The sequence below is a fragment of the Zootoca vivipara genome, chromosome Z2 (assembly GCF_965207765.1).
Source record: "Zootoca vivipara chromosome Z2, rZooViv2.hap1.1, whole genome shotgun sequence".
Classification (NCBI taxonomy): Eukaryota; Metazoa; Chordata; class Lepidosauria; order Squamata; family Lacertidae; genus Zootoca; species Zootoca vivipara.
This window is the reverse complement of record NC_142585.1, coordinates 4,783,668-4,811,559: the sequence shown is the minus strand read 5'-3', so window position 1 is coordinate 4,811,559 and position 27,892 is coordinate 4,783,668. Positions and strand designations below refer to the sequence as shown.

At 47.3% G+C, this 27,892-nt stretch overlaps 2 protein-coding genes across 31 annotated transcripts in view; both read left to right on the top strand.

Moving 5' to 3' along the window:
* OGT (O-linked N-acetylglucosamine (GlcNAc) transferase) overlaps window positions 1-11,516 on the top strand; it is a 68,049-nt gene extending 56,533 nt beyond the window's left edge. For all 3 annotated transcript variants that reach the window (XM_060270359.2, XM_060270358.2, XM_088665235.1), the window contains exons 20-22: window positions 79-331; window positions 5,587-5,710; window positions 9,662-11,516. In XM_060270359.2, the coding sequence (XP_060126342.1) occupies window positions 79-331; window positions 5,587-5,710; window positions 9,662-9,836 (552 nt within the window). In that variant the 3' untranslated portion in view covers window positions 9,837-11,516. The remainder of the gene's footprint in view (window positions 1-78; window positions 332-5,586; window positions 5,711-9,661) is intronic.
* A 3,621-nt stretch (window positions 11,517-15,137) lies between these two features.
* The window catches only part of MAP7D3 (MAP7 domain containing 3), a 62,306-nt gene continuing 49,551 nt past the window's right edge, over window positions 15,138-27,892 (top strand). For 11 of the 28 annotated variants that reach the window (XM_088665217.1, XM_088665210.1, XM_088665212.1 and 8 more), the window contains exons 1-3: window positions 15,138-15,274; window positions 21,884-21,985; window positions 24,126-24,206. In XM_088665217.1, coding sequence (XP_088521343.1) covers window positions 15,178-15,274; window positions 21,884-21,985; window positions 24,126-24,206 — 280 coding nt within the window. In that variant the 5' untranslated portion in view covers window positions 15,138-15,177. Of the gene's footprint in view, window positions 15,975-21,234; window positions 21,382-21,883; window positions 21,986-24,081; window positions 24,207-27,892 lie in introns of those variants that run through there. The other 17 variants (XM_088665228.1, XM_088665222.1, XM_088665227.1 and 14 more) reach the window with 6 other exon arrangements.

Below are 27,892 nucleotides of genomic sequence, written 5' to 3'. Positions count from 1 at the left end.
CCGGGGAGACCCAGCTGGATGGGCGAGGTAGAAAGAATAAATAATAATTGTTCTTGTCGTTGTTGTTATCTCTTGCAGATTCTGAAGCGTGTCCCAAACAGCGTCCTGTGGCTGCTGCGTTTCCCGGCCGTGGGGGAACCAAACATCCAGCAGTACGCGCAGAACATGGGCCTCCCCCAGAACCGGATCATCTTCTCTCCGGTGGCCCCCAAAGAGGAGCACGTGAGGAGGGGGCAGCTGGCCGACGTCTGCCTGGACACCCCCCTCTGCAACGGCCACACCACTGGCATGGATGTCCTCTGGGCTGGAACCCCCATGGTGACCATGCCAGGTGAGGTGGCGGTTCGAAGTCGGTATTGGGGTGATGGCGACGATTGTGCATACCGTGTTTCTCATATTTTAAGACATGTCTTATATTAATTTTAACTCAAGAAAATAAGCCTATGGCTTATTTTCGGGGATGTCTTATTTTTTGCCGAGCCCCGACTGAGCGGGAACCAGCAAAGGCAGCAGCCCGCTGGGCTGGGGTTTGCCTTCCTTGTGAGTCTGTTCTTTCACCTCTTGGCGTCGCTATCACTCACTCACGTCAGTCTCTTTCTCCTCCTCTCTCTCCTCCCGCTTTGCAATACTATGCACTCTGTCGTCTTCCTTCCTGGTTGTTAATCAGCCCAGCCCAGCTCAGAAGCACGCTACTCCATTTTTCTGTTCTTACTCATTAATTGCACATAAAGGTATTGTCCATTTTATTCAAGATTTGGAGGTTGGAGTTTAAAATTCAATGTCTCTTCGACGTTATCCTCTTTTGTATAACTAGAAGGGCTTCCTTTGTTTTCTCCCTTCTGGTCCCCGATATAAACTCCACCGGCGCCTCTTCCTTGAAGTGGGGTGGGTGGGCTTCAGGGGCTTCTCCAGCCGCGCTGCAGGCTATTGTTTCGCCCTGGTTCACCCCAGGGCTTTTAGGGGGTCGCTTAGCCTCGCGTTGCCCCTAGACCCCTTAGGCAGCGGCTTTGTGCACGGAGCTTTTCTCGGAGCTCCCGCAGAGCGCGTCCGATGCGAGCGCGAGGAAACTGGAAGTCGGCTCCCGCGCGCTTTGCCGAGCCCCAATGGAGCGGGAACCAGCAAAAGCAGCAGCCCGCCGCTGGCTTGGAGCTTGGCAAAGCGCGCGCTGCTGCCTTTGCCGGCTCCTGCTGGGTCGGTACTTTGCGCGGCGTGCCCTGCCATACCGTACCAGCATGTCTTATTTTCGGGGTATGCCTTATATTTCGCCAGGTCTTCAAAATCCTGCCATGCCTTATTTTTTAGGGATGCCTTAAAATATGAGAAACACGGTACTGTCCTGGTATTGGGTACCCAGACACAGTGCGTCGAGTCAGACCTGGGGTTCCCACTGGGCGAGTGGGTTCTGGGGGGCGGTCGGGAGGTTGGCCGGCGTATCCCAAGGGCTCAGTTGTGAGCCAGGTGGTTAAGCTAGTGGGAGGGAAGGAAGACTCAGGGGTTATCCAGTTTGTTTTTTAAAAAATAATAATTTTTATTGAGTTTTACATAAAGAAGAAGAAAAAAAGAAAAATTAAAAAAAATACAAATAATAAAAAAGGCAAAAAGACAGTATTATCACATCTCTTCAAACTACTTCCCCTTCTTACAATCCTTGTTAATAATTAGTTCTTACCATATCCAAATTTTAATGAAACATCATAATATTACATCCTATCTCCCAATTCATAACCTTATTCTTAAACTAGTGTATTTCAGCCCGTTCAATAACGGGCGCTAGAACATCCCAGGGTTCGGAGAAGTGCTTGCGCAGCGCTTCTCCGAACCCTGGGACCTGTCCTTGCTGTCGGCGATGGGACCCTTGGTCTGACCTAGTGCAGCAGTTCTTGTGTTCCTAGGCAGCAATGATTTCTAGAAGAGTTTCACCAGAAGTGCGAGGGCAGCTGTGCCATTAAAGATCAAGGGACCATTGATAGCCCCACCAGGTTTGGGGGCTCTTGCATTAGCTCAGCATTACATTAGCAATTTATTTCAAATTATAAATTCATTATAGTGAGAGAAGAACAGAGTGTGGGACACATTTAGAGGAGGAGTTATTTGCATAATTTGCCTCCTGTAATGTGCAACTATATTCTTGGATGCCAAAACCCATGATTGCAACGTGGTGGATTTTTTTTTTAAAGCAAACCCTTTTATTTTCCAATATGTACTGTATGAATACAAAATACAAAAAAGAAGAAATACAAAAACTTTCCAACCGAAATACAGAGTCAACTTATAAAATAAACAGGCGCTAGAACATTCGGCCTTTTTCGGTGGCAGTGGTGCGTGGGGGGCTTTTATTCCTTGTCTAATTGATTGTTCCTTCTCCCCTCCCTTTGATCCTTAATTTATCCCTATCCCCCCCCCCCGTTCTCAAACCCGAAGCCAAAGTCCCCCCCCCTTTTTTACCTTTACAGCCCGGGCTCGGCTGGGGGGGTATTTCTTCCTTTACCCCCTCCGAAGCTTGTGTTTGGAGTGCAGATCCCTCCCCACCCTGTTTTCGCGCACTTTTTGCGCCTGCCGTTTCCTAATTTTTCCCTGTCAATAGCGCTGCTGCTACCAGGGCCCAGTGGCCGAATTCTGGCTCCTGGATGGCCCGGGCGGCTGCTCCGGGGTGTATGCCCAGTTTTTCGGGGTGGGGTGGGGGCTCCCGCTACTTTTGTTGGCCTCCGCGGCTGTTTTTCAGTCACCTGCTGCATCCGGGAGGGAGCTTTGCCGTCGGGGGGGCTTGCGCCCACCCCGGCGCTTTCTGAGGGTCCCACGGTTGGCGCCGAGCATTCGGTGGCCTCCCCCGTGCCTTTCCTGGCCGTTCCGGCCCAGCGGGGGTCTCCCGGTTGCTTGCGCTGTTTGTGCCTCAATTTTGGGCCTGTTAGTGAGGAGAAGCCGGGGCCTCGATTTTTTGGTCATCCCGGCTTCCTCCTCAGGCCCTTGGGCACGTTGAGAAGAGGGCCTGCCCTGCTTAGGGGCCTTGCTGCCTGCTCCTGCCTTCCACTGGTGGCCTGCTTTATCTTGCGCTGCCTGGGCCTCCATTTTGGGCCTGTTGGTGAGGAGAGGCCGGGGCCTCGATTTTTTGTCACCCCGGCTTCCTCCTCAGGCCCTTGGGCACGTTGAGAGAGGGCCTGCCCTGCTTAGGGGCCTTGCTGCCTGCTCCTGCCTTCCACCTGGTGGCCTCTGTTTTAACTGCTTATTGAGCCAGTGCAGGGCAGAGGGGTGGGGGGTGGGGTGGGGAGAGTGTGCGTGCGTGCATGCGTGCAGTCTCTGCGTCCAATCCCTGTGTCCCTGGGGCACTTGCTCAGTAGCGCGGAAAACGGGACACAGGGAATCTGGATGCAGAGACATAGGGACTTTATTATATAGGATAATTCCTACTCATCTTACATAAAAAAGTGAAAGAGAAATAGAAAGAAAAAACCCAAGTAAAAATATAAAAGACATACTGTACTCATATTTTCCAATTTGATTGATTGATTGATATTTATTACGGCCATTGGCCCATCACACAACAATTCCCATACCAACATATATGTACTTAAACCTCCAAATTTAAAACAGCCATAAACTTACAAAAAAACAAAAAACCAAAACAGGAACAAAAACAAAAAACCAACAACATACAATACAATAAATTTGCAACATAACCATCGCCCTCTGCTCATAAATTAATAAAAGACATCAATGATGATATCACCTAATTACATCCTAAAGCATAAATTAAACATTTCGGACTTCCTCATTTCCCCTTCTTGATTTCCTTATTAATAATTAATTGTTGCAGTTTCCAAATCTAAAATAACGTTCTTTCTCCCAATTTTAAACTTCTTTTTAATCATTTACCCTTCATACTTCTCTTTACTTTTATTACCTAATATTCTTTACCCAAAAATATTCATAATTAATTTTCAAAATCTTTCCCCCCCTTTTTATTCCCACCCTCAAAACTAAATCTACCCCCTTTCCTTGGAATCGATGTCTCCAGAGATTTCAGCCAGCTCCTTAATACTTTCCGAGTTCAGACCGTGTTTTATCCTCCTATAAAAATCACCCCATTTCCTCCTCATCCCACTCCTGCTCTGTCCCAGTCCCAATTTTGCTCAGCCCTCCCCCCCTGCTGTATTCCCCACATATTATCTTCAATCTCATTCTCTTTCTGCCCCCCAGAAAGGGGTTATCAAGTTTGGGCAATGGGCCCTTCTGCTCGGGCCACCAAGATGTTGCCCAACAATTGCATTTTAAATTTTAATGCGTTTTAATCTGCATCTTAATTAATTGCTTTTTATGTTTTATTGTAATTTCATTGGTGATAGCCGCCCTGAGCCCGGTTTTGACTGGGGAGGGCGGGGTATCAATAAAAATGTATTGTTACTATTATTATTAACAACAGGGGCCTGCAAACTTTGTCGGCAGGGGTTAGGGATAGGGGTTAGGGATGGGGCTAGGGGCTAGAGATAGGAGTTAGGGGTAGGGGTTAGGGCAGGGGCTCCCAAACTAAGGCCCGGGCGCCGGATGCGGCCAATCGCCTTCTAAATCCGGCCCACGGACAGTCCGGGAATCAGCATGTTTTGATATGAGTAGAATGTGTCCTTTTATTGAAAATGCATCTCTGGGTTATTTGTGGGGCCTGCCTGGTGTTTTTACATGAGTCGAATGTGTCCTTTTATTGAAAATGCATCTCTGGGTTATTTGTGGGGCCTGCCTGGTGTTTTGACATGAGTAGAATGTGTTGTCCTTTTATTGAAAATGCATCTCTTGGTTTTTTGTGGGGCATAGGAATTTGTTCATATTTCCCCCCCAAAAAATATAGTCTGGCCCCCCACAAGGTCTGAGGGACAGTGGCCCGGCCCCCTGCTGAAAAAGTTTGCTGACCCCTGCGCTAGAGATAGGAGTTTGGGGTTAGGGGTTAGAAATAGGAATTAGGGTTAGGGGCTTGACATAAAAGGTTAGGGATAGGAGTTAGAAATATAGGGCAGGCATCCCCAAACTGCGGCCCTCCAGATGTTTTGGCCTACAACTCCCATGATCCCGAGCTAACATATGTCAAGAATGCTTTGATGGTGTTTCCTGCTTGGCAGGGGGTTGGACTGGATGGCCCTTGTGGTCTCTTCCAACTCTATGGTTCTATGATTCTAGGACCAGTGGTCGGGGATGATGGGAATTGTAGTCCAAAACATCTGGAGGGCCGATGTTTGGGGATGCCTGGGCTAGAGATAGGAATTATGGATAGGGATAGGGGTTAAGGATAGGACCACCTCAGCAGGGGTCCGGTCCACTGTCCATCAGACCTTGCGGGGGGCCGGATTGTATTTTTGGGGATAAATACGAACGGATTTGTATGTCCCATAAATCACCCAGAGATGCATTTTCAATTAAAAGGACACATTCTATCCGTGTCAAAACACTCCCGATTCCTGGACCACCCGCAGGCCGGATTTAGGAGGCGATTGTGCCAGATCCAGCCCCTGGGCCTTAGTTTGCCGACCCACGCTCCACAAGACGAGGACAGACCATGTTTGCGAGGGAGCTTTTCATGACCGGCTGCCCTCCGTTTTGCAGGGGAGACCCTCGCCTCGCGTGTTGCCGCCTCCCAGCTCAGTTGCCTCGGGTGCCCCGAGCTCATTGCGAAGAGCCGGCAGGAATACGAAGACGTCGCTGTGAAACTGGGGACCGATCCGGAATAGTAAGTAGACGTGCAACTAGGGGTGGAAGAGGCCGCAGCACTGGCTGCGCAGCTCACGAAACCCAATTGTAGCATTCAGCATCCTATTTATTTCTTTGGAGAAAAACCTTTCTGCAGTACAGTGGCGCCGTGGCGCTCAAATACTTTGGCACTCAAAATGACTCAGAAGCCAAACGCTGCAAGCCCAGAAGGAAGTGTTACGGTTTGTGGACTTTCCCCCCGGAAGCCGAATGTGCTCTGTTCTGAAGGCCACACTTCCTTTTCGAGTGCCACACTTCTGTTTTCAATGCCGCACTTCCGTTCCGAGTGCCACATTTGCGTTTTGAGAGCCACACTTCCGTTTTGAGTGCCACACTTCCTTTTTGGTGCCACGCTTCCGTTTTGAGTGCCACACTTGCGTTTTGAGTGCCACACTTCCTTTTTGGTGCCACGCTTCCGTTTTGAGTGCCACACTTCAGTTCTGAGTGCCACACTTCAGTTCTGAGTGCCACACTTCGGTTCTGAGTGCCACACTTCGGTTCTGAGTGCCACACCTCCTTTTTGAGTGCCACACTTGGTTTTGAGTGCCACACTTCCAATTTCAGTGCCACACTTTCGTTTTGAGTGCCAGACTTCCGTTTTGAGTGCCAGACTTCCGTTTTGAGTGCCACACTTCTGTTTTAAATGCCACACTTCCGTTTTGAGCGCCACACTTGCGTTTTGAGTGCCACACTTCCATTTTGAGTGCCACACTTCCGTTCTGAGTGCAACGCTTCCAATTTCAGTGCCACGCTTCCAGTTTCAGTGCCACACTTTCGTTTTGAGTGCCAGACTTCCGTTTTGAGTGCCAGACTTCCGTTTTGAGTGCCACACTTCCGTTTTCAGTGCCATGCTTCCAATTTCAGTGCCACGCTTCCGTTTTGCGTGCCACACTTCCTTTTTTTGTTCCACACTTTTGAGTGTTGCAGTGAGGTCTGTCCGTTTTTGCTATGTTTTTTGCGTGTTTGTGGCTCTCTCCGTTTTGTTTTTGTGACTGTGTGGAGCCCAGTTCAGCAACTGGATTGATCGATTGCGTGGCTGCGGTACATTAGCTATTGCTTTCCTTTTACGGATCCATGGTCTTGTTGGAGAGCAAAATTCATGTCAAATGACTGTTTGAGGAGTTGCTTTTAAAAGTCTGGAAGGGATAAATCCCTTTTGCATTCCTTTCCATGGGAAAGCGTGCCTTGGTTTTGGAACAGACTTCGCAAACGGGCTACCTGTTTTACAGAAAGGTTACCTGTACCTGTTTTACAGAAAGGTTCAGGCTTGCTGGCCTCCTTGGTTTCGGAAGGCTTTGGTTTTGGAAAAGACTTCCCAAACAGGTTAAGCTTGAGAACCAAGGGACCACTGTATATAGGAGAATTTGCAAGGTTGAAAGCGTCACTGGAGAGAGCAAAATTAGTTTCTTTATTTTCCCTTTAAAAAAAAACAATTTATTAAATTTTCAAATAAACACATTTTGTTGTTGTTTAGTTGTGTCCGACTCTTCGTGACCCCATGGACCATAGCACGCCAGGCACTCCTGTCTTGCACTGCCTCCCGCAGTTTGGGCAGACTCATGTTCGTAGCTTCGAGAACACTGTCCAGCCATCTCGTCCTCTGTCGTCCACCTCTTTCCAGGGAGACTTCTCTTCTCATGAGGTGGCCAAAGTATTGGAGCCTCAGCTTCAGGATCTGTCCTTCCAATGAGCACTCAGGGCTGATTTCCTTCAGAATGGATAGGTTTGATCTTCTTGCAGTCCATGGGACTCTCAAGAGTCTCCGCAAGCACCAGAATTCAAAAGCATCAATTCTTCGACGAACAGCCTTCTTTGTGGTCCAGCTCTCACTTCCATACATCACTACGGGGAAAACCATAGCTTGAACTATACGGACCTTTGTCGGCAAGGTGATGTCTCTGCTTTTTAAGATGCTGTCTAGGTTTGTCATTGCTTTTCTCCCGAGAAGCAGGCGTCATTTAATTTCGTGACTGCTGTCACAATCTGCAGTGATCAAGGAGCCCAAGAAAGTAAAATCTCTCCCTGCCTCCATTTCTTCCCCTTCTATTTGCCAGGAGGTGATGGGACCAGTGGCCATGATCTTGGTTTTTTTTGATGTTGAGCTTCAGACCATATTTTGCGCTCTCCTCTTTCACCCTCATTAAAAGGTTCGCCCATTCCCTTCCATTTTAGTTCACTGATGCCCAGGATGTCAATATTTATTCTTGCCATCTCATTTTTGACCACATCCAGCTTACCATTATCCATGGTTAAATAAACACATTAAACAATAACAAAACATTCAACAACAAACACAACACACGATAAACACAAACCTTTCTCCTTTTAGCATCTATTCAACTATCTCAAATTCCCTGTGCTCTGCCGAGCTTTGACTTCCCTCCCTCCCCTCAATCGGTTTTCTTATCCACTCCTGTCTCGCAGTTCCTTTACTCCCTCTGCTTAGTCATTTCGTAGGATTTATTTCAGTCCTGCAAGTGTCTTTAAACTTCTACAGTTCCTCTCCATATAGTCCACAAATTTACTCCAGTCTTTTTGGAACCTTGCCTCTCCCTGGTTTCGGATCCTGCTAGTCAGTCTTGCTAATTCCGCATAATCCATCATTTTCGTCTGCCGCTCTTCAATCGTCGGTAACTCCTGAGTTTTCCATTTTTTGGGCTAGCAAAGTCCTAGCCGCGGTTGTCGCATACATAAATAGTACTTGGTCTCCTTTTACAATCTGCTGTCCTATAAGTCCTAATAAAAAAGCCTCCGGTTTTTTGGGAAAGGTGTATTTAAAAATCTTTTTCAGTTCATTATAGATCATTTCCCAAAATCTTTGAATTTTTTCGCATGTCCACCACATATGATAAAATTCACCGTCCTTCTCTTTACATTTCCAGCATGTTTTACTACTCATCCTGTACATCTTAGCCAGTTTTGCTGGTGTTAAATACCACCTATACATCATCTTCAAAACATTCTCTTTCAGGGCGGTACATGCAGTAAACTTCAATGTTTGATTCCACAATTTCAACCACGCATCGTATTCAATATTATACCCAAATTCTTTTGCCCATTTTATCATCACATCTTTTGTCAAAGCAAAATAAAAAAATTCTTTCAGTAGCACCTTAAAGACCAACTAAGTTTTTATTTTTGTATGAGCTTTTGTAAGTTCATCTTTTGTATACCATTCTAACAACAAATCATACATTTTTGACAAAGAGCAAAATCAGTTTCATGGTGAAGCCTTTCCTCATACAGTCGTATCTCAGAAGTCAATCGGAATCCGTTCTGAAAATCTGCCCAGCTTCTGAAACGTTTGGAACCCCAAGGGTGCGGCTTCCAGTATCGGAAGCCCCGTCGGGCGCTCGGGTTCTCGAAGAGCACGCGCAAAGCGGAAAAGTCCAGAGGAGGGCAACCAAAATGGTCAAAGGATGTCATATAGAGGAGGGTGAAAGGTTGTTTTCTGCTGCTCCAGAGAAGCGGACACGGAGCAATGGATTCAAACCAAAAGCAGAGGCGTTTCCTGCTTGGCAGGGGGTTGGACTGGATGGCCCTTGTGGTCTGGAGCAGCAGAAAACAACCTTTCACCCTCTATATGACATCCTTTTATATATTTGAACATGGCTATCATAGAATCATAGAGTTGGAAGAGACCACAAGGGCCATCCAGTCCAACCCCCTGCCAAGCAGGAAACACCATCAAAGCATTCTTGACATATGGCTGTCAAGCCTCTGCTTCAAGACCTCCAAAGAAGGAGACTACACCACACTCCTTGGTAGCAAATCCCACTGCCGAACAGCTCTTACTGTCAGGAAGTTCTTCCTCATGTTGAGGTGGAATCTTCTTTCTTGTAGTTTGAAAGTCCTTTTCTTTTAGGAACGTTGATTAAGAAACAAATGACTCGTAATTAATTCTTACTAAACGAAGGCTTTTCTCCCCTAGCCTGAAGAAGATCCGCGGCAAGGTATGGAAGCAGAGGATATCCAGCCCCCTCTTCAACACCAAGCAGTACACCCTAGAACTGGAGCGCCTCTACCTCCTGATGTGGGAGCACTTCTCCGCCGGCCACAAGCCGGACCACATTCTCAAGCCCGCCGAGACCGGGGAATCGGCCTAAAGAACCCGGAGCCGCAAAATGGAAATCCGTCAGGATAGGCATCCCTCCTTCCGGAGCAGAGGGAAGCGGCAGCCCAAGGATACGATTTGGGTGGCGACCGGAGACTCTAGCTCTTGCATGACCGGGAGGCCAGTGATTTCCGACCCCCCCCCCCGAAAATCCCTATTTTCCCAGATCTTCTTGCTGTGAGGAGGCGCGAACGAACGGGCAGTCGATTCGGATTTCCCGTGAACGAGTCTCTCCCCCCCCCTTCCTATACGAATCTGGAGCTTTTAAAGATAACGTTTTTAAGAATTCCTCTCGGTCCGCCAGTGGCTCTCTTTAAGTCCACCAACCTTCTTCTGAGGTTGGCGGGAGGGAAAACGTGCCGCCGCTGCTTTTACGGGTTTTATAAACCACTTAAACCGACATCCGCTTTCTTACTGTCGGACTTCTTGCTGGTTTCTTTGGCTTTAATTCAGGCCAGGTCGGCTGCGCGCAAAAAGCAAACGCGATTTTAAGGCCGAAAGTTTTGGGTCCCCCCCCCCCAGCTTCAATCCATGCTGGTTCAATTGTGCCGAAAAAGCAAACGCAATTTTTTAAGACGTAGCAGTTTGCATTTTTCCCCCAGCTTCAACTCGCGCTGGCTTAACCGCACAGGAAAAAGCAAACGCAATTTAAGACGTAACATTTAGGCTTTTTCAGCTTCAATTTGTGCCGGGTTGACTGCGCTGTAAAAAAAAAAAGTAATTTAAGGCGTAAAGTGGGGGGGCATCCTTCCAGGGCGGCGTCAAATTATGTACAGAGGCTGAAAACAGAATAAAAAGAGCGTTGGTTTTTGCCCAGGTTGGCGCATTCGGACGTGCATTTCTCAGTTGACGGAACAATTACGTGCTTTGGCTTAGTCAAATGCAGCTCTTCCAGGTAAGTATGGGTTTCCACCTCCGCTTCAGTGAGCTTGTTGGGAAGATTGTGGTTATTTTTTCACGTCCGAAGTGTTGTTCAACGGCTTTCAGCCCATCAAATGATCGATTGGAGGGGAAAGTGTGTATACTTTTTATTTCCCAATGGGCTATTTTCCAAATGGCTTCCCCGCCCGACGCCGAAAAGATTCAGAGCGGCGCATTTCCCACGCTCTCAGTGCCGATAATTGATAACCTGTGGCCGGCCGGACGCGCCTTTCGTTATATTCCCAATTTGAACCTCAGGTGCGTCGCCCCGAGCTGTGCTTAAACCTTTTGTAGTTTCCCTTTGTTTGGGCTTAATATAGGCTGGATTATATCGATTATCTGTATATAGTTAAGATCAGCGAGAAGCATCGGTCCCAAGCCCCGAGGTTAAATCTTCAATCTTTGCAGCGCCAGTTCTCTTCGTTTGGGCTGGATATAGATAATAATACTGGCGAGAAGCATTTAGTCGCCCCCCGAGCCCAGTGCTCAGAAAATTCTGAATTTTGCCACCAGCGGAGAAAGGCTATGCATCTACTTGGGAGTAAACGAGGGAGATTAGGCCCGGAGATGAGGGAATTAAGCTTTTGCTTTCCACCAGAAGATGTTCTGGAAAGGTTAACCACTGTGTGTAGTTTTTAAAAGGCGAGGGAAGAAGGGGTCTTCCCTCCTCTTGTGTTTCTTTCTGCTTGCTCACTGTAACGGCTTCTATTTCCAGATAAGTGTCGGACAAATAAAAATGAAAATCACTGACTCGGAGCGTTTCCTCTGTATTTTTGGCAATACTTTTTGTTGAGTTTGCTTATTCCTGCGGTTATTTGGATTCATTCTTCAAAACAAGAGGCAGCTCGGGAAAGGAATCCGCCCCAGGACCAGCCCATAATAATTCATTATCATATTTATACCCGGCTCATCTGGCTGGGTTTCCCCAGCCACTCTGGCCGGCTTCCAGCAAAGACTAAAAAGACATTGAAACATTCTGGAGATTTCATCCTGGAGAGTAGTGACTAGTGGGGTGCCACAGGGTTCTGTCTTGGGCCCAGTCTTATTCAACATCTTTATCAATGACTTGGATGATGGGCTTGAGGGCATCCTGAGCACGTTTGCAGACGACACCAACCCCACTTCCCCGCCAAAAAAGGGCTAGAAAATAATGTATGAGTTTCAGCACAGGGAGGAAAAGAGAGGGGGGAGGGAAGGGGGGGGGTCACTCAGCAAAGCAGTACATTCCGAACCTACACAGTATTTATATCGTCTTTTTCCCTTTCCATGGTGCAGGGGTCCCCAGATTATGGCCCGGGGGCACATATGGCCCCCAAGGCTCTTTTATGTGGCGCCCGGGGACCCCCGCTGCAGCCGCCCGCTCTTACCGGCGCGGCTACTGACTTCCGACCTGGAAAAGCAACGGAAATAGCTTGTGCGCACGCTCGGCTCCCCGGTTTACAGACACTTGACAGGAGAGGACTGTTTTAAAAGAAAATGACCATTGAAAAGAAGAAGTGAAGGCAACAAGCCCTGCCCACTCCCACATTCCACACTATCTAATCCTCCCTCCTCCCCTCCCTTACTAGCACTGTCTCTCCTACTACATACAGCCATTGTGAAGGCTAGAAATTCCTCAATGTTGTGACTGTGATCGCTGCCCCCCCTTAGAAAACAAATAGCATGGCAGCTCCCATGGGTTTATGGTCTTCTCCTTCCTTTCAGCTTTAGAGTGAATTAGGAAATTAAATTAGAGTGATTTAGGAAAAGTCTAATCCACTTGCACTGTTTTATCTAGGAGTCTTGGTAGACCACCAACTTGACATGAGTCAACAGTGTGATGCAGCAGCTCAAAAAGCCAATGCAATTCTGGGCTGCATCAATAGGAGTATAGCGTCTGGATCAAGGGAAGTAATAGTACCACTGTATTCTGCTCTGGTCAGACCTCACCTGGAGTACTGTGTCCAGTTCTGGGCACCACAGTTCAAGAAGGATACTGACAAGCTGGAACGTGTCCAGAGGAGGGCAACCAAAATGGTCAAAGGCCTGGAAACGATGCCTTATGAGGAACGGCTTAGGGAGCTGGGTATGTTTAGCCTGGAGAAGAGAAGGTTAAGGGGTGATATGATAGCCATGTTCAAATATATAAAAGGATGTCATATAGAGGAGGGTGAAAGGTTGTTTTCTGCTGCTCCAGAGAAGTGGACACGGAGCAATGGATTCAAACTACAAGAAAGAAGATTCCACCTCAACATTAGGAAGAACTTCCTGACAGTAAGAGCTGTTTGGCAGTGGAATTTGCTGCCAAGGAGTGTGGTGGAGTCTCCTTCTTTGGAGGTCTTGAAGCAGAGGCTTGATGGGCATATGCCAAGAATGCTTTGATGGTGTTTACTGCTTGGCAGGGGGTTGGACTGGATGGCCCTTGTGGTCTCTTCCAACTCTATGATTCTATGATTACCACAGACGTCCAGTGATCTACTGGTATATCACGATCTACCTGTTGGACCTGGCTGGTATACAAGATCTCAAAGTATCTGTCATATTACAGAAGAATTTCAGAAACAGACTGGAAAGAGAAGTTGCCGAATTGCAATTTTAGGATTCTATGAACCACCCTCTTGCCCCTTACATCATCATCACTTTTAATTGGTGGTGTTGTTGTTAAGTCGTTGAGTCGTGTCTAAGAGCAGGCATTTAAAAAAAAAAAAAGTTTTTTACAAGAAAGAAGATTCCACCTCAACATGAGGAAGAACTTCCTGACAGTAAGAGCTGTTCGACAGCGGGATTTGCTGCCAAGGAATGTGGTGGAGTGAGTCTCCTTCTTTGGAGGTCTTGAAGCAGAGGCTTGACAGCCATCTGTCAAGAATGCTTTGATGGTGTTTCCTGCTCGGCGGGGTTGGACTGGCTGGCCCTTGGGGTCTCTTCCAATTCTAGGATTCTATGATTACCACAGACGTCCAGTGATCTACTGGTATATCACGATCTTTCTGTTGGACGTGGCTGCTATACAAGATCTCAAAGTATCTGTCATATTATGGAAGAATTTCAGAAACAGACTGGAAAGAGAAGTTAAACAGGGAGGGGGGAAAGTATTTGATTCCCTGCTAAATTTGCCCAAAGAAATGTCCAGTCCATAATTTTAATGGTCGGTTTATTGGTTCAGCCCTTCGCAACATTAGCTGCTGCCTAAGTGAAGCGCGTGTCCAGAGCATGTTTTGTTTACTGCAACTGAGTGTTCTAGCGCACATGAGCAACTTCAATAGAGGAGGGGTACATTTATTTCGGGACATTATCATACAGGTTATAACACTTCTTTTCATATTAATAACGCTATTTTATATATAAATTTATATACATATAAGTGTGTTTTTGTTTATATACACACACATATATATATTATATATAAAATTTATATACATATAAGTGTGTGTTTGTTTATATATATACACACACACACACACACACACACACACACATATATATATATATATATATATATATATATATATATATATATATATAATATAAAATTTATATCCATATAAGTGTTTTTATATAGACACACACACACATATTTTATATATAAAATTTATATACATATAAGTTTGTTTTTATATATACACACACACACACATTTATATATTTTATATATAAAATTTATATATATATATATATATATATATATATAAGTTGTTTGTTTTTATATATACACACACACATATTTATATATTTTATATATTTATATATATATATAAGTGTGTGTGTGTGTGTGTTTATATACAGACACACACACACACATTTATAATTCATATACATATAAATTTTCTGGGGGCCCCGCCGCCGCCGAAACCGCCTGGCTTCCCCCGACGAATCCTGGCAACTGCCGTGGACGCCGGGCGTCTGGGAACCGCAGCGCCCCAAGGAGGAAACTACAGTTCCCGGCAACCCCGGAGGAGAAGCGAGCGACGGGCTTTCCACGTCAGGATGACGCGGCACGTGTACGTCCTCCTCCGGCGGGGGACAAGAAGCGACGCGCGACTCCGCGGGGTTTCAATTTCCCGGGTTTGAGGTAATTTTTGGCGGGCAAAAGGGAGATTCGAACCCGCCGCTCCAGAGAGAGAGAGAGAGCTCTAAAGGGGGAACGAGGCGCCGCCGGGGGCGGAGTCAGGCGCGCACGCACGCACGCACGCCACGCCCCCTAAACCCACGGGCGGGTGCGAGGCGTGACTGCGCGTGCGCCTCCCGTCCGTCCGCCGAAGTCGGGTGAATTTTTGGCGGGAAACACTGCCGAGGGCGGGGCTCGAGCGGACGCCGCTCCTTTTCTCTGACGTAGTCCCGCCGGACGCACGCACGGCGGGGCGCTGAAGGGCGCATGCGCAACGCCGCCGCCTCCGCGCCTCAAAGTCGGTGGCCGCCGCCTCAGGGGTCCGAAGATGGCGGAGGGCAACGGCGTCGCCGCGGGCCCCGAGAGCCTCGCCGCCGCCTCGCCTCCGCCCCTGCCGCCCCTGAGGGGGCTCCGAGAGAAGATGGGTGAGGGGAAGGGGAAGGGAGGGGCAGGGGCGGGGCAGGATCCGACTCTTCTCGCCCCACACGCATAGGCACCCCTGCGACACCCCCCCCCCCCCGACGGGATATGCATGAAATTTCAAATATAGCTATATAATCCCTAGTGTAGTTTAAAAAACAACAACACGTTTTTTTACAAGAAAGAAGATTCCACCTCAACATGAGGAAGAACTTCCTGACAGTAAGAGCTGTTCGACAGTGGGATTTGCTGCCAAGGAGTGTGGTGGAGTGAGTCTCCTTTGGAGGTCTTGAAGCAGAGGCTTGACAGCCATCTGTCAATAGTGCTTTGATGGTGTTTCCTGCTTGGCAGGGGGTTGGACTGGATGGCCCTTGGGGTTTCTTCCAATTCTAGGATTCTATGAACCACCCTCTTGCCCCATCATCATCACTTTTAATTGGTATTGTTGTTGTTGAGTCGTGTCCGATTCTCGCCCCACTCACATAGGCACCCTGCGACACCCCCCCCCCCACGGGATATGCATGAAATTTCAAATATAGCTATATGATCCCTAGCGTAGTAAGATAAAGACCTTTGGAGCACAGAAGGCTTTTTTTTTAAAAAAAGTTTTTTACAAGAAAGAAGATTCCACCTCAACATGAGGAAGAACTTCCTGACAGTAAGAGCTGTTCGACAGTGGGATTTCCTGCCAAGGAGTGTGGTGGAGTGAGTCTCTTTCTTTGGAGGTCTTGAAGCAGAGGCTTGACAGGCATCTGTCAAGAGTGCTTTGATGGTGTTTCCTGCTTGGCAGGGGGTTGGACTGGATGGCCCTTGGGGTCTCTTCCAACTCTCGGATTCTATAATTCTATGAACCGCCCGCTTGCCCCTTACATCATCATCACTTTTAATTGGCATTGTTGTTGTTGAGTCGTTGAGTCGTGTCCGACTCTTCGTGACCCCGTGGACCATAGTCAACCTTGTCTTCCACTGCCTCCCGCAGTTTGGTCAAACTCATGTTCGTAGCTTCGAGAACACTGTCCAGCCAGTCCGCTTCTCCTTCTGCCCTCCATCTTTCCCAACATCATTGTCTAACCCTAACCCTGCCCTGATCTCCTGACAGGGAAGTCCCCACTTCATTGATCACACAGAAAGCAAATGGTTTAGTTGTGGAGGTGTGGGGGTGGGCTAGCCTCTCACAACCCCAAAATGAGGTCCATATCTGAGAAAGGAGGTCCCATTATGAACTGTGCCGTCTTGGACAGGAAGATAGCCCTTTTGTGGGCTTCCCTACATTAAAAAATCATCTGAAAATGGAAACCTAACGTCGTCGCCTTCTACTTTTTCTTTGGCGATCCCTCGTAGCTGAGGGATCTCAACATGGATTTTAACAGTGAGTCTGTACGTGACGGCGAAGGCCAATTCCGGATCCGCACCAGGGATCTCAACATGGATACTGACAAGCTGGAACGTGTCCAGAAGAGGGCAAAGGCCTGGAAAAAATGCCTTATGAGGAACGGCTTAGGGAGCTGGGTATGTTTAGCCTGGAGAAGAGAAGGTGAAGGGGTGATATGATAGCCATGTTCAAAGATATGAAAGGATTTCATATGGAGGAGGGTGAAAGGTTGTTTTCTGCTGCTCCAGAGAAGCAGACACGGAGCAATGGATTCAAATTACAAGAAAGAAGATTCCACCTCAACGTTAGGAAGAACTTCCTGACAGTAAGAGCTGTTCGGCAGTGGGATTTGCTGCCAAGGAGTGTGGTGGAGTCTCCTTCTTTGGAGGACTTTAAGCAGAGGCTTGACAGGCATCTGTCAGGAATGCTTTGATGGTGTTTCCTGCTTGGTAGGGGGTTGGACTGGATGGCCCTTGTGGTCTCTTCCAACTCTATGATTCTATGATTTGTGTATCTTTTCGTATTAGTGATGGCATGTTTGTTAACTATCTGAACCTTAAAGACTTGGCAGTGCCGCAGAGTTAGGGCGAAGGGTACCACGAACATGAATGCATGGGCAGAGGAAGAATGCGAACTCACTTATGAAGGAAGAAGCTCGGGGGGGGGGGGTCTAAATACAATAGTAATGCTTTTATCCACTCACATAATAGAGACATCATTGTGAGTTATTTCAGAGTTGGACTGGGAATGCGTTGTGATTTGCACCACTAGGATCTATTGTCTCGGGAAGTTTCGAACGACTGAGGTTTCCGTGCATTTTTAATCTTGTTGTTTAGTCGTTTAGTCGTGTCCGACTCTTTGTGACCCCATGGACCAGAGCACGCCAGGCACTCCTGTCTTGCACTGCCTCCCGCAGTTTGGTCAAACTCAAGTTCGTAGCTTCGAGAACACTGTCCAACCATCTCGTCCTCTGTCGTCCCCTTCTCCTTGTGCCCTCCATCTTCCCCAACATCAGGGTCTCTTCCAGGGAGTCCCCTTCTCCTTGTGCCCTCCATCTTTCCCAGCATCAGGGGCTTTTCCAGGGAGTCCCCTTCTCCTTGTGCCCTCCATCTTTCCCAACGTCAGCGGCTTTTCCAGGGAGTCCCCTTCTCCTTGTGCCCTCCATCTTTCCCAACATCAGGGTCTTCTCCAGGGAGTCCCCTTCTCCTTGTGCCCTCCATCTTCCCCAACATCAGGGTCTTCTCCTAGGAGTCCCCTTCTCCTTGTGCCCTCCATCTTCCCCAACATCAGGGTCTTCTCCAGGGAGTCCCCTTCTCCTTGTGCCCTCCATCTTTCCCAGCACCAGGGTCTTCTCCAGGGAGTCCCCTTCTCCTTGTGCCCTCCATCTTTCCCAACGTCTGGGGCTTTTCCAGGGAGTCCCCTTCTCCTTGTGCCCTCCATCTTCCCCAACATCAGGGTCTTCTCCAGGGAGTCCCCTTCTCCTTGTGCCCTCCATCTTTCCCAACGTCTGGGGCTTTTCCAGGGAGTCCCCTTCTCCTTGTGCCCTCCATCTTTCCCAACGTCTGGAGCTTTTCCAGGGAGTCCCCTTCTCCTTGTGCCCTCCATCTTTCCCAACGTCTGGGGCTTTTCCAGGGAGTCCCCTTCTCCTTCTGCCCTCCATCTTTCCCAACGTCTGGGGCTTTTCGAGGGAGTCCCCTTCTCCTTGTGCCCTCCATCTTTCCTAGCATCAGGGTCTTCTCCAGGGAGTCCCCTTCTCCTTGTGCCCTCGATCTTTCCTAACATCAGGGTCTTCTCCAGGGAGTCCCCTTCTCCTTGTGTCCTTCATCTTTCCCAACATCAGGGTCTTTTCCAGGGAGTCCCCTTCTCCTTTTGCCCTCCATCTTTCCCAACATCAGCCTTGGCATTCCCTCGCTGGATTTAAGCAATGTTCGCTTCCTGTCTAGAACGGCGTTGCTTAAAGGCCTTCCGTAAGCCACGCAGAGCTGCGTTCCTCTTAACCAGGCAATTGCTTGCATGCAACTGACTTGCTACTTCCTCTTTGGGATCGAAGGAATTCATATGACCTGCTTGCTCATTATTGTATACATTGCATGGAAACCTTAGGTATTGTTTAGTCGTTTAGTCGTGTCCGACTCTCCGTGACCCCATGGACCAGAGCACGCCAGGCACTCCTGTCTTCCACTGCCTCCCGCAGTTTGGTCAAACTCATGTTCGTAGCTTCGAGAACACTGTCCAACCATCTCGTCCTCTGTCGTCCCCTTCTCCTTGTGCCCTCCATCTTCCCCAACATCAGGGTCTCTTCCAGGGAGTCCCCTTCTCCTTGTGCCCTCCATCTTTCCCAACATCTGGCTCTTTTCCAGGGAGTCCCCTTCTCCTTGTGCCCTCCATCTTTCCCAACATCAGGGTCTTTTCCAGGGAGTCTTCTCTTCTCATGAGGTGGCCAAAGTATTGGAGCCTCAGCTTCACGATCTGTCCTTCCAGTGAGCACTCAGGGCTGATTTCCATCAGAATGGATAGGTTTGATCTTCTAGCAGTCCATGGGACTCTCAAGAGTCTCCTCCAGCACCAGAATTCAAAAGCATCCATTCTTCGGCAATCAGCCTTCTTGATGGTCCAGCTCTCACTTCCATACACCACTACTGGGAAAACCATAGCTTTAACTATACGGACCTTTGTCGGCAAGGTGATGTCTCTGCTTTTTAAGATGCTGCCTAGGTTTGTCATTGCTTTTCTCCCAAGTAGCAGGCGTCTTTTAATTTCGTGACTGCTGTCACCATCTGCAGTGATCAAGGAGCCCAAGAAAGTAAGATCTCTCACTGCCTCCATTTCTTCCCCTTTTCTTTGCCAGCAGGTGACGGGACCAGTGGCCATGATCTTAGCTTTTTTTGATGTTGAGCTTCAGACCATATTTTGCGCTCTCCTCTTTCACCCTCATTACAAGGTTCTTGAATTCCTCCTCACTTTCTGCCATGAAGGTTGTGTCATCTGCATATCTGAGGTTGTTGATATTTCTCAACCATTTAATTTGTATACCGTCTTTTTATCTTATATCAAGGTGGTTTACAAGCTGGAGAAACAAAGATGACCTTTAAAGCCCTGTTTCCTGAATCTTCTCCAACCTCGCTCCTCTGTTTTGTCTTGGTCCTGTCCTTCCTAAGTTGGCTCATTCTCTTCTACCCATTCTCACTGGTTCCGCCTCTTTTTAGAGGGTTTGCGGTGCGCATGCTTGTGAAATTTATTGAATCATAGAATCATGAAAGCAGCAGAAAACAACCTTTCACCCTCCTCTATATGACATCCTTTTATATATTTGAACATGGCTATCATAGAATCATAGAGTTGGAAGAGACCACAAGGGCCATCCAGTCCAACCCCCTGCCAAGCAGGAAACACCATCAAAGCATTCTTGACATATGCCTGTCAAGCCTCTGCTTAAAGACCTCCAAAGAAGGAGACTCCACCACACTCCTTGGCAGCAAATCCCACTTTCGAACAGCTCTTACTGTCACGAAGTTCTTCCTAATGTTCAGGTGGAATCTTCTTTCTTGCAGTTTGAATCCATTGCTCCGTGTCTGCTTATCTGGAGCAGCAGAAAACAATCTTTCTCCCTCTTCTATATGACATCCTTTTGTATATTTGAACATGGCTATCATATCACCCCTTAACCTTCTCTTCTCCAGGCTAAACATACCCAGCTCTCCAAGCCGTTCCTCATAAGGTATAAGGCCTGTGAATTTGACAAACGACACGTACAGGCAAAAAGTTCCCGCTGAGTAGGAGAGCAATTTCCTCACATAAGGGGGCGGGGGAAAGGGAAAGAGGAAGCTGGTCTACTTCCCTGTATTGAGAGCAAGGAAGGAAAAAACAGAGAAACATGAAAAAGCATAATTCCTCAACGCAATGAGGTGGGGGATCATGAAAACAGGAAGAGATCAACATCTGTTTTAGTATAGTGCAGGGGTGGCCAACTCCCAATAGACTGTGATCTACTCAGAGTTTAAATCTGGCAGTGATCTACCCCCCCCCCCTTTTTAGGGAGGAGGAAGGCCCATTTTGGGGGGTTCAGGACCAAGTTGCTGAGCTTTTTTTAGGGAGGAGGAAATCCCCGTTTTTAGGGGTTCAGCAGGGCAATGTTGTGAAGCTTTTTTAGGGAGGAGGAAAGCCCCATTTTTTTAGGAGGGAAGGGCAGATTAGTTGAGCTTTTTTAGAGGAGCCAAAGTTGTTGAGCTTACCGTAGAATCATAGAACTGTAGAGTTGGAAGAGACCACAAGGGCCAGCCAGTCCAACCCCCTGCCGAGCAGGAAACACCATCAAAGCATTCCTGACATATGGCTCTCAAGCCTCTGCTTAAAGTCCTCCAAAGAAGGAGACTCCACCAGACTCCTTGGCAGCAAATCCCACTGCCGAACAGCTCTTACTGTCAGGAAGTTCTTCCTAATGTTGAGGTGGAATCTTCTTTCTTGTAGTTTGAATCCATTGCTCCGTGTCCGCTTCTCTGGAGCAGCAGAAAACAACCTTTCTCCCTCTATAGGACATCCTTTGATATATTTGAACATGGCTATCATATCACCCCTTAACCTTCTCTTCTCCAGGCTAAACATACCCAGCTCCCTAAGCCGTTCCTCATAAGGCATCATTTCCAGGCCTTTGACCATTTTGGTTGCCCTCCTCTGGACACGTTCCAGCTTGTCAGTATCCTTCTTGAACTGTGGTGCCCAGAACTGGACACAGTACTCCAGGTGAGGTCTGACCAGAGCAGAATACAGTGGTACTATTACTTCCCTTGATCTAGACGCTATACTCCTATTGATGCAGTCCAGAATTGCATTGGCTTTTTGAGCTGCTGCATCACACTGTTGACTCATGACAAGTTTGTGGTCTACCAAGACTCCTAGATCCTTTTCACATGTCCTGCTCTCAATCCAGGTGTCTCCCATCCTGTATTTGTGCCTTTCATTTTTTTGGCCCAAGTGTAGTACTTTACATTTCTACTTGTTAAAATTCATCTTGTTTGCTTTGGCCCAGTTGTCTAATCTGTTAAGGTCATTTTGAAGTGTGATCCTGTCCTCTGGGGTATTAGCCACCCCTCCCAATTTGGTGTCATCTGTATTTGTGCCATACGATATACGAAGAAATTTTAAAAAATTATCAGAGATCCCAGCATGTCTTGCACAAAGCCTGCCACTGGAAATACATTGTGGATTTTCACTGTGATAACTGCGATTGTGGTCTGTTTTACAGTCGCTGCAGCCCAGGTGTTAGCCGAAGAAAGAAGAAGCCAAAGTGGTCCTAGTCCTGTTTCAGTCCAGTCTCCAGTTAGCATGAAATCTTCAACCAGGCCAGGTAAAATCCTTGCTTTAATAAAAAAAAAAGTCCCATTCCTCAGTTGTGGCTCTTCACAGTCCTTCCGGTTTTTAGCTCACAAATCTGGGCTGCTACTGTTTTAAGTTGACAGTAAGAGCTGTTCGGCAGTGGAATTTGCTGCCAAGGAGTGTGGTGGAGTCTCCTTCTTTGGAGGTCTTTAAGCAGAGGCTTGACAGGCATTTGTCAAGAATGCTTTGATGGTGTTTCCTGCTTGGCAGGGGGTTGGACTGGATGGCCCTTGTGTTCTCTTCCAACTCTAGGATTCTATGATTCTATGATTCTAAGTTGCAGATTGTCCTTCTCAAAAGAGTCCCATTTTGACATCTTTCAAAAGCTACTTGCGGGGAGGAAAATGAAGGTGACCTGGAAACTGATGGGGACTGCCGAGACCACATAACACCGGTCCTGAAAGCATACCTGCCAAGTTGCTGTCCGAGAAATAAGGCCGGAAGTAGCAGACCGGAAGTAGCGCCGCCGCCATTTTGGAAATGGGCGGAGCATGCTCAGAAGCGACTTTGGATGCTGCTTTGCCCAGTTCCAAGAAGGCCGCCGCGCCCGAAGTCGCACTGCGGCCATTTTGGAACTGGGCAGAGCAGCATCAAAAGTCGCTTCTGAGCATGCTCCGCCCAGTTCCAAAATAGCTGCCGCGCCAGAATAAACCGGGGGGAAACAAAAAATAATCAGTTTTTTAGCTAGGAACAGCTGGAAAATCAGGGATTTCCCGGGGAATATGGGAGACTTGGCAGCTATGCTACGTGGGCCAGTGAGGATGCTGTTTTTGTTTTGGAAAGCAGAAAATGCCCACACAACAGGGCATGGGTTGGCAACCTAAGGCCCGGGGGCTGGATCCAGCCCAATCGCCTTCTCAATCCGGCCCACGGACGGTCCAGGAATCAGCGTATTTTTACATGAGTAGAATGTGTGCTTTTCTTTAAAATGCGCTTTGGCAGACTATGTCGGTGCTGCGTGTTAGTTCCAGCGAAGGTATTATTCTGAGTTTATTTCTGTTCTCCCCCTCCAAAAAAGTGCAGCAGCTTTGGGGCACCCCCCCCCAAACAAAAAAGCAAAGCAACTTTTGCACCCCCCAAAAAAACCTCCAAAACTTTGGTCAGCAGCTCCCCCCAAAAGCTCAACAATTCTGGGCCCTTTGTGATAAATAAGGGGTTTTTGGTTAGGTTAGGTTAAATAATTAGTTTTTTGTTTATTAAATACAGTTATACCATATATAAGACGACTTATATATGGCGTATAAGACGACTGGGCGTATAAGACGACCCCCAACTTTTCCAGTTAAAATATAGCGTTTGGGATATACTCGCCATATAAGAAATACGACCCAGTGTATAAGACGACCCTCGACTTTTGAGAAGATCTTCTTGGGTTAAAAAGTACTCTTATACGCAGGAACATACAGTATATTACAATTATACATTTTTGTTATTTAAACTATAAATATCTCGAAATTATGGTTTTTTTCCTCGAAGTGACACATCACCCGAGTTATGCTCGTTTTTTTGGCGAATTTTGACACAGCAAGCTCAAAAGGTTGCCCATCACTGTCCTAGGGCTTGCCGATCAAAAGGTCGGTGGTTCGAATCCCCGCGACGGGGTGAGCTCCCGTTGCTCGGTCCCAGCTCCTGCCAACCTAGCAGCTCAAAAGCACGTCAAAGTGCAAGTAGATAAATAGGAACCGCTACAGCGGGAAGGTAAACGATGTTTCCGTGCGCTGCTCTGGTTCACCAGAAGCGGCTTTGTCATGCTGGCCACATGACCTGGAAGCTGTACGCTGGCTCCCTCGGCCAATAATGCAAGATGAACGCTGCAATCACAAAGTCATAGAATCATAGAGTTGGAAGAGACCACAAGGGCCATCCAGTCCAACCCCCTGCCAAGCAGGAAACACCACCAAAGCATTCCTGACATATGGCCTGTCAAGCCTCTGCTTAAAGACCTCCCAAGAAGGAGACTCCACCACACGCCTTGGTAGCAAACTCCACTGTCGAATAGCTCTTACTGTCAGGAAGTTGTACTCCTGGGAAAAGAAAATGGTGCCCATTGGTCCCTTGTTCCTCCAGAAATCTCAGCTCTGTAACCAGTTCAACTTTGCCGTTCTTTCCAGTGATTGATGGTTCCACGTTGAGAACAGAAGAGAGGCAAAGGCTGGCCAGGGAACGGCGAGAGGAGCGCGATAAGCAGCAAGGTAGGCATATTTTTAAAAGTACAGATAAAAATGCTTGCAAATATGCGGTACGTCCTGTTTGCATTTGTGTGGCAGACAGGGCGGATCTGATTTCAGTCAAATCGATTTAAATCACTCGTCGTTCAGACCTGATTTAAATAATCTTTTTTACAGAATTTTTTTAGTGGAACTCTGAACAAGGCAAAAAGAACTATTACTCGGAGACTTGACAATGCCGAATTAGAACAATAAGATGCCTTACTCCCGGAGAATTATAGATGTCTAAAATCGTGGCCGGATGTTACAGCTGCCCCTTGCTTATCTAACATCCCTAACGAAGCTTATAGATGGGCCTTCTCTAGAGCCCGCTGTGAGGCAATTTGCCGGTGCTGTACGGCAAATTTACGCGGGTACCAATTCATGAGCGCCTTTGCCCTTGCAGGTCTAACAAGGTCGAATCTGTCACTCCCGTTATTTTATTTTGTGAATTTTATCATGAAGAAGGAGCTCAACTTATTTTACCCCTTTTATCAAAATTTAAACCCTTACAATTTATTTGGAATCCCCCCCCCCCGAATCTGGAAGATTCCTCAAGCCCAGTGTCATATGACGTGGCCAATTTCTGCAATTTAGCTATTGTTGTTGTTGTTGTTTAGTCGTGTCCGACTCTTCGTGACCCCATGGACCAGAGCACACCAGACAACTCCTGTCTTGCACTGCCTCCCGCAGTTTGGTCAAATTCATGTTCGTAGCTTCGAGAACACTGTCCAACCATCTTGTCCTCTGTCGTCCCCTTCTCCTAGTGCACTCCATCTTTCCCAACATTAGGGTCTTTTCCAGGGAGTCCCCTTCTCCTTCTGCCCTCCATCTTTCCCAACATCAGGGTCTTTTCCAGGGAGTCCCCTTCTCCTTGTGCCCTCCATTTTTCCCAACATCAGGCTCTTTTCCAGGGAGTCCCCTTCTCCTTGTGCCCTCCATCTTTCCCAACATCTGGCTCTTTTCCAGGGAGTCCCCTTCTCCTTGTGCCCTCCATCTTTCCCAACATCAGGGTCTTTTCCAGGGAGTCTTCTCTTCTCATGAGGTGGCCAAAGTATTGGAGCCTCAGCTTCATGATCTGTCCTTCCAGTGAGCACTCAGGGCTGATTTCCTTCAGAATGGATAGCTTTGATCTTCTTGCAGTCCATGGGACTCTCAAGAGTCTCCTCCAGCACCATAATTCAAAAGCATCAATTCTTCGGCGATCAGCCTTCTTGATGGTCCAGCTCTCACTTCCATACATCACTACTGGGAAAATCATAGCTTTAACTATACGGACCCTTGTCGGCAAGGTGATGTCTCTGCTTTTTAAGATGCTGTCTAGGTTTGTCATTGCTTTTCTCCCAAGAAGCAGGCGTCTTTTAATTTCGTGACTGCTGTCACCATCTGCAGTGATCAAGGAGCCCAAGAAACTAAAATCTCTCCCTGCCTCCATTTCTTCCCCTTCTATTTGCCAGGAGGTGATGGGACCAGTGGCCATGATCTTGGTTTTTTTTGATGTTGAGCTTCAGACCATATTTTGCTTTCTCCTCTTTCACCCTCATTAAAAGGTTCTTGAATTTCTCCTCATTTTCTGCCATCAAGGTTGTGTCATCTGCATATCTGAGGTTGTTGATATTTCTTCCGGCAATCTTAATTCCGTCTTGGGATTCATCTAGTCCGGCCTTTCGCATGATGAATTCTGCATATAAGTTAAATAAGCAGGGAGACAATATACAGCCTTGTCGTACTCCTCTCCCAATTTTGAAACAATCAGTTGTTCCATATCCAGTTCTAACTGTAGCTTCTTATATATACCACCTTATACAGAAAACCAACTGACCGACAAACATATCTACATGCTTCTAGCTACCATCCCAAACATACCAAACAATCCATCGTATACAGGCAGGACATACGTTACAACCGCATCTGTTCCAACTCTACAGACAGAGAATCTCACCTAAGAGATCTACAGCAAACCTTTTTAGAACTAAAATATCCACCTGATGAAGTTAAACAACAGATCAACAGAGCCAGACAGATACCTAGAGAGAACCTGCTGCAAGACAGACCCAAAAAAGAAAATAACAGAACACCACTAGTCATCACATACAGCTCCCAAGCTAAAACAGTACAACGCATCATCAGAGATCTACAGCCTCTCCTGGACAATGACCGCTCCCTTTCTCAAGCTCTGGGAGGAAGACCTTTCATTGCCTACAGACAGCCACCCAATCTTAAACAACTCCTCACCCACAATAATACAACCACCAGACTTAACATGGACACTGGTACCAGAGCCTGCAATAAACCCAGATGCCAACTTTGCTGCCACATACACCCAGACAACACCATTACTGGCCCCAACAACATCCAACATACCATCTCAGGACTATTTAATTGCTCATCCTCTAACATTGTGTATGCCATCAAATGCCAACAGTGCCCTTCAGCTCTCTATATTGGACAAACAGGCCAAACCCTACGCCAAAGGATAAATGGACATAAATCTGACATCAGGAACCAGAAGACAGAAAAACCAGTAGGAGAACACTTCAATCTCCCAGGACATTCTATACAAGATCTCAAAGTAGCTGTCTTACTACAAAAGAATTTCAGAAATAGACTGGAAAGAGAAGTTGCTGAATTGCAACTTATCACCAAGCTCAAAACCATGGAGGGACCTGGTTTGAACAGAGATATCGGGTTCTTATCTCATTATACATGATAAGCGATCTTCAGCCATCTCAACCCTTGCTTTTTCATGCAAAACCATTTGCAGTCGTTTGCGGTCATCAACAGCTATCAGTCAGTCAATCACCCATTTCCACCACCCTTCTGAGTGATCCCCCCTCCCCATCCCCACCCCTCCCCACCCCTTCTCTACATAAGTGCCTGGAAACTTCCATTTCACTGTATCTGAAGAAGTGTGCATGCACACGAAAGCTCATACCAAAATAAAAACTTAGTTGGTCTTTAAGGTGCTACTGAAGGAATTTTTTTATGTAGCTTCTTGTCCCACATGAAAAACTTAAAAGGAATTCTTATTTCCTGATGAATAATAATTCCCTTTGCTAATAATCCTTAGGAGGCTGATTGGCCTGTAATTAGCCGGATCCGATCTGGTCCCTTTCTTGAATAATGGGATGATGATTGCTAATCCCCAGTCCTCGGGGATAGTGGCTGATTGATCTATGCTAGTAAACAGGCCAGCTAACACAGGGCCGCCCCATTCAACAATAGCCTTGAGGAGTTCTGGTGATATGTTGTCTGCGCCGGGGCTTTTCAAGGTTTAAGAGATTGGATAAGCCTATAGATCTCTTCAGTTGTTACCGGGGGCCATTCAGCGCCAATATCACTCGAAGCATAGAATCATAGAGTTGGAAGAGACCACAAGGGCCATCCAGTCCAACCCCCTGCCAAGCAGGAAACACCATCAAAGCATTCCTGACATATGGCTGTCAAGCCTCTGCTTAAAGACCTCCAAAGAAGGAGACTCCACCATACTCCTTGGCAGCAAATCCCACTGCCGAACAGCTCTTACTGTCAGGGAGTTCTTCCTCATGTTGAGGTGGAATCTTCTTTCTTGTAGCTTGAATCCATTGCTCTGTGTCCGCTTCTCTGGAGCAGCAGAAAACAACCTTTCTCCCTCCTCTAGATGACATCCTTTGATATATTTGAACATGGCT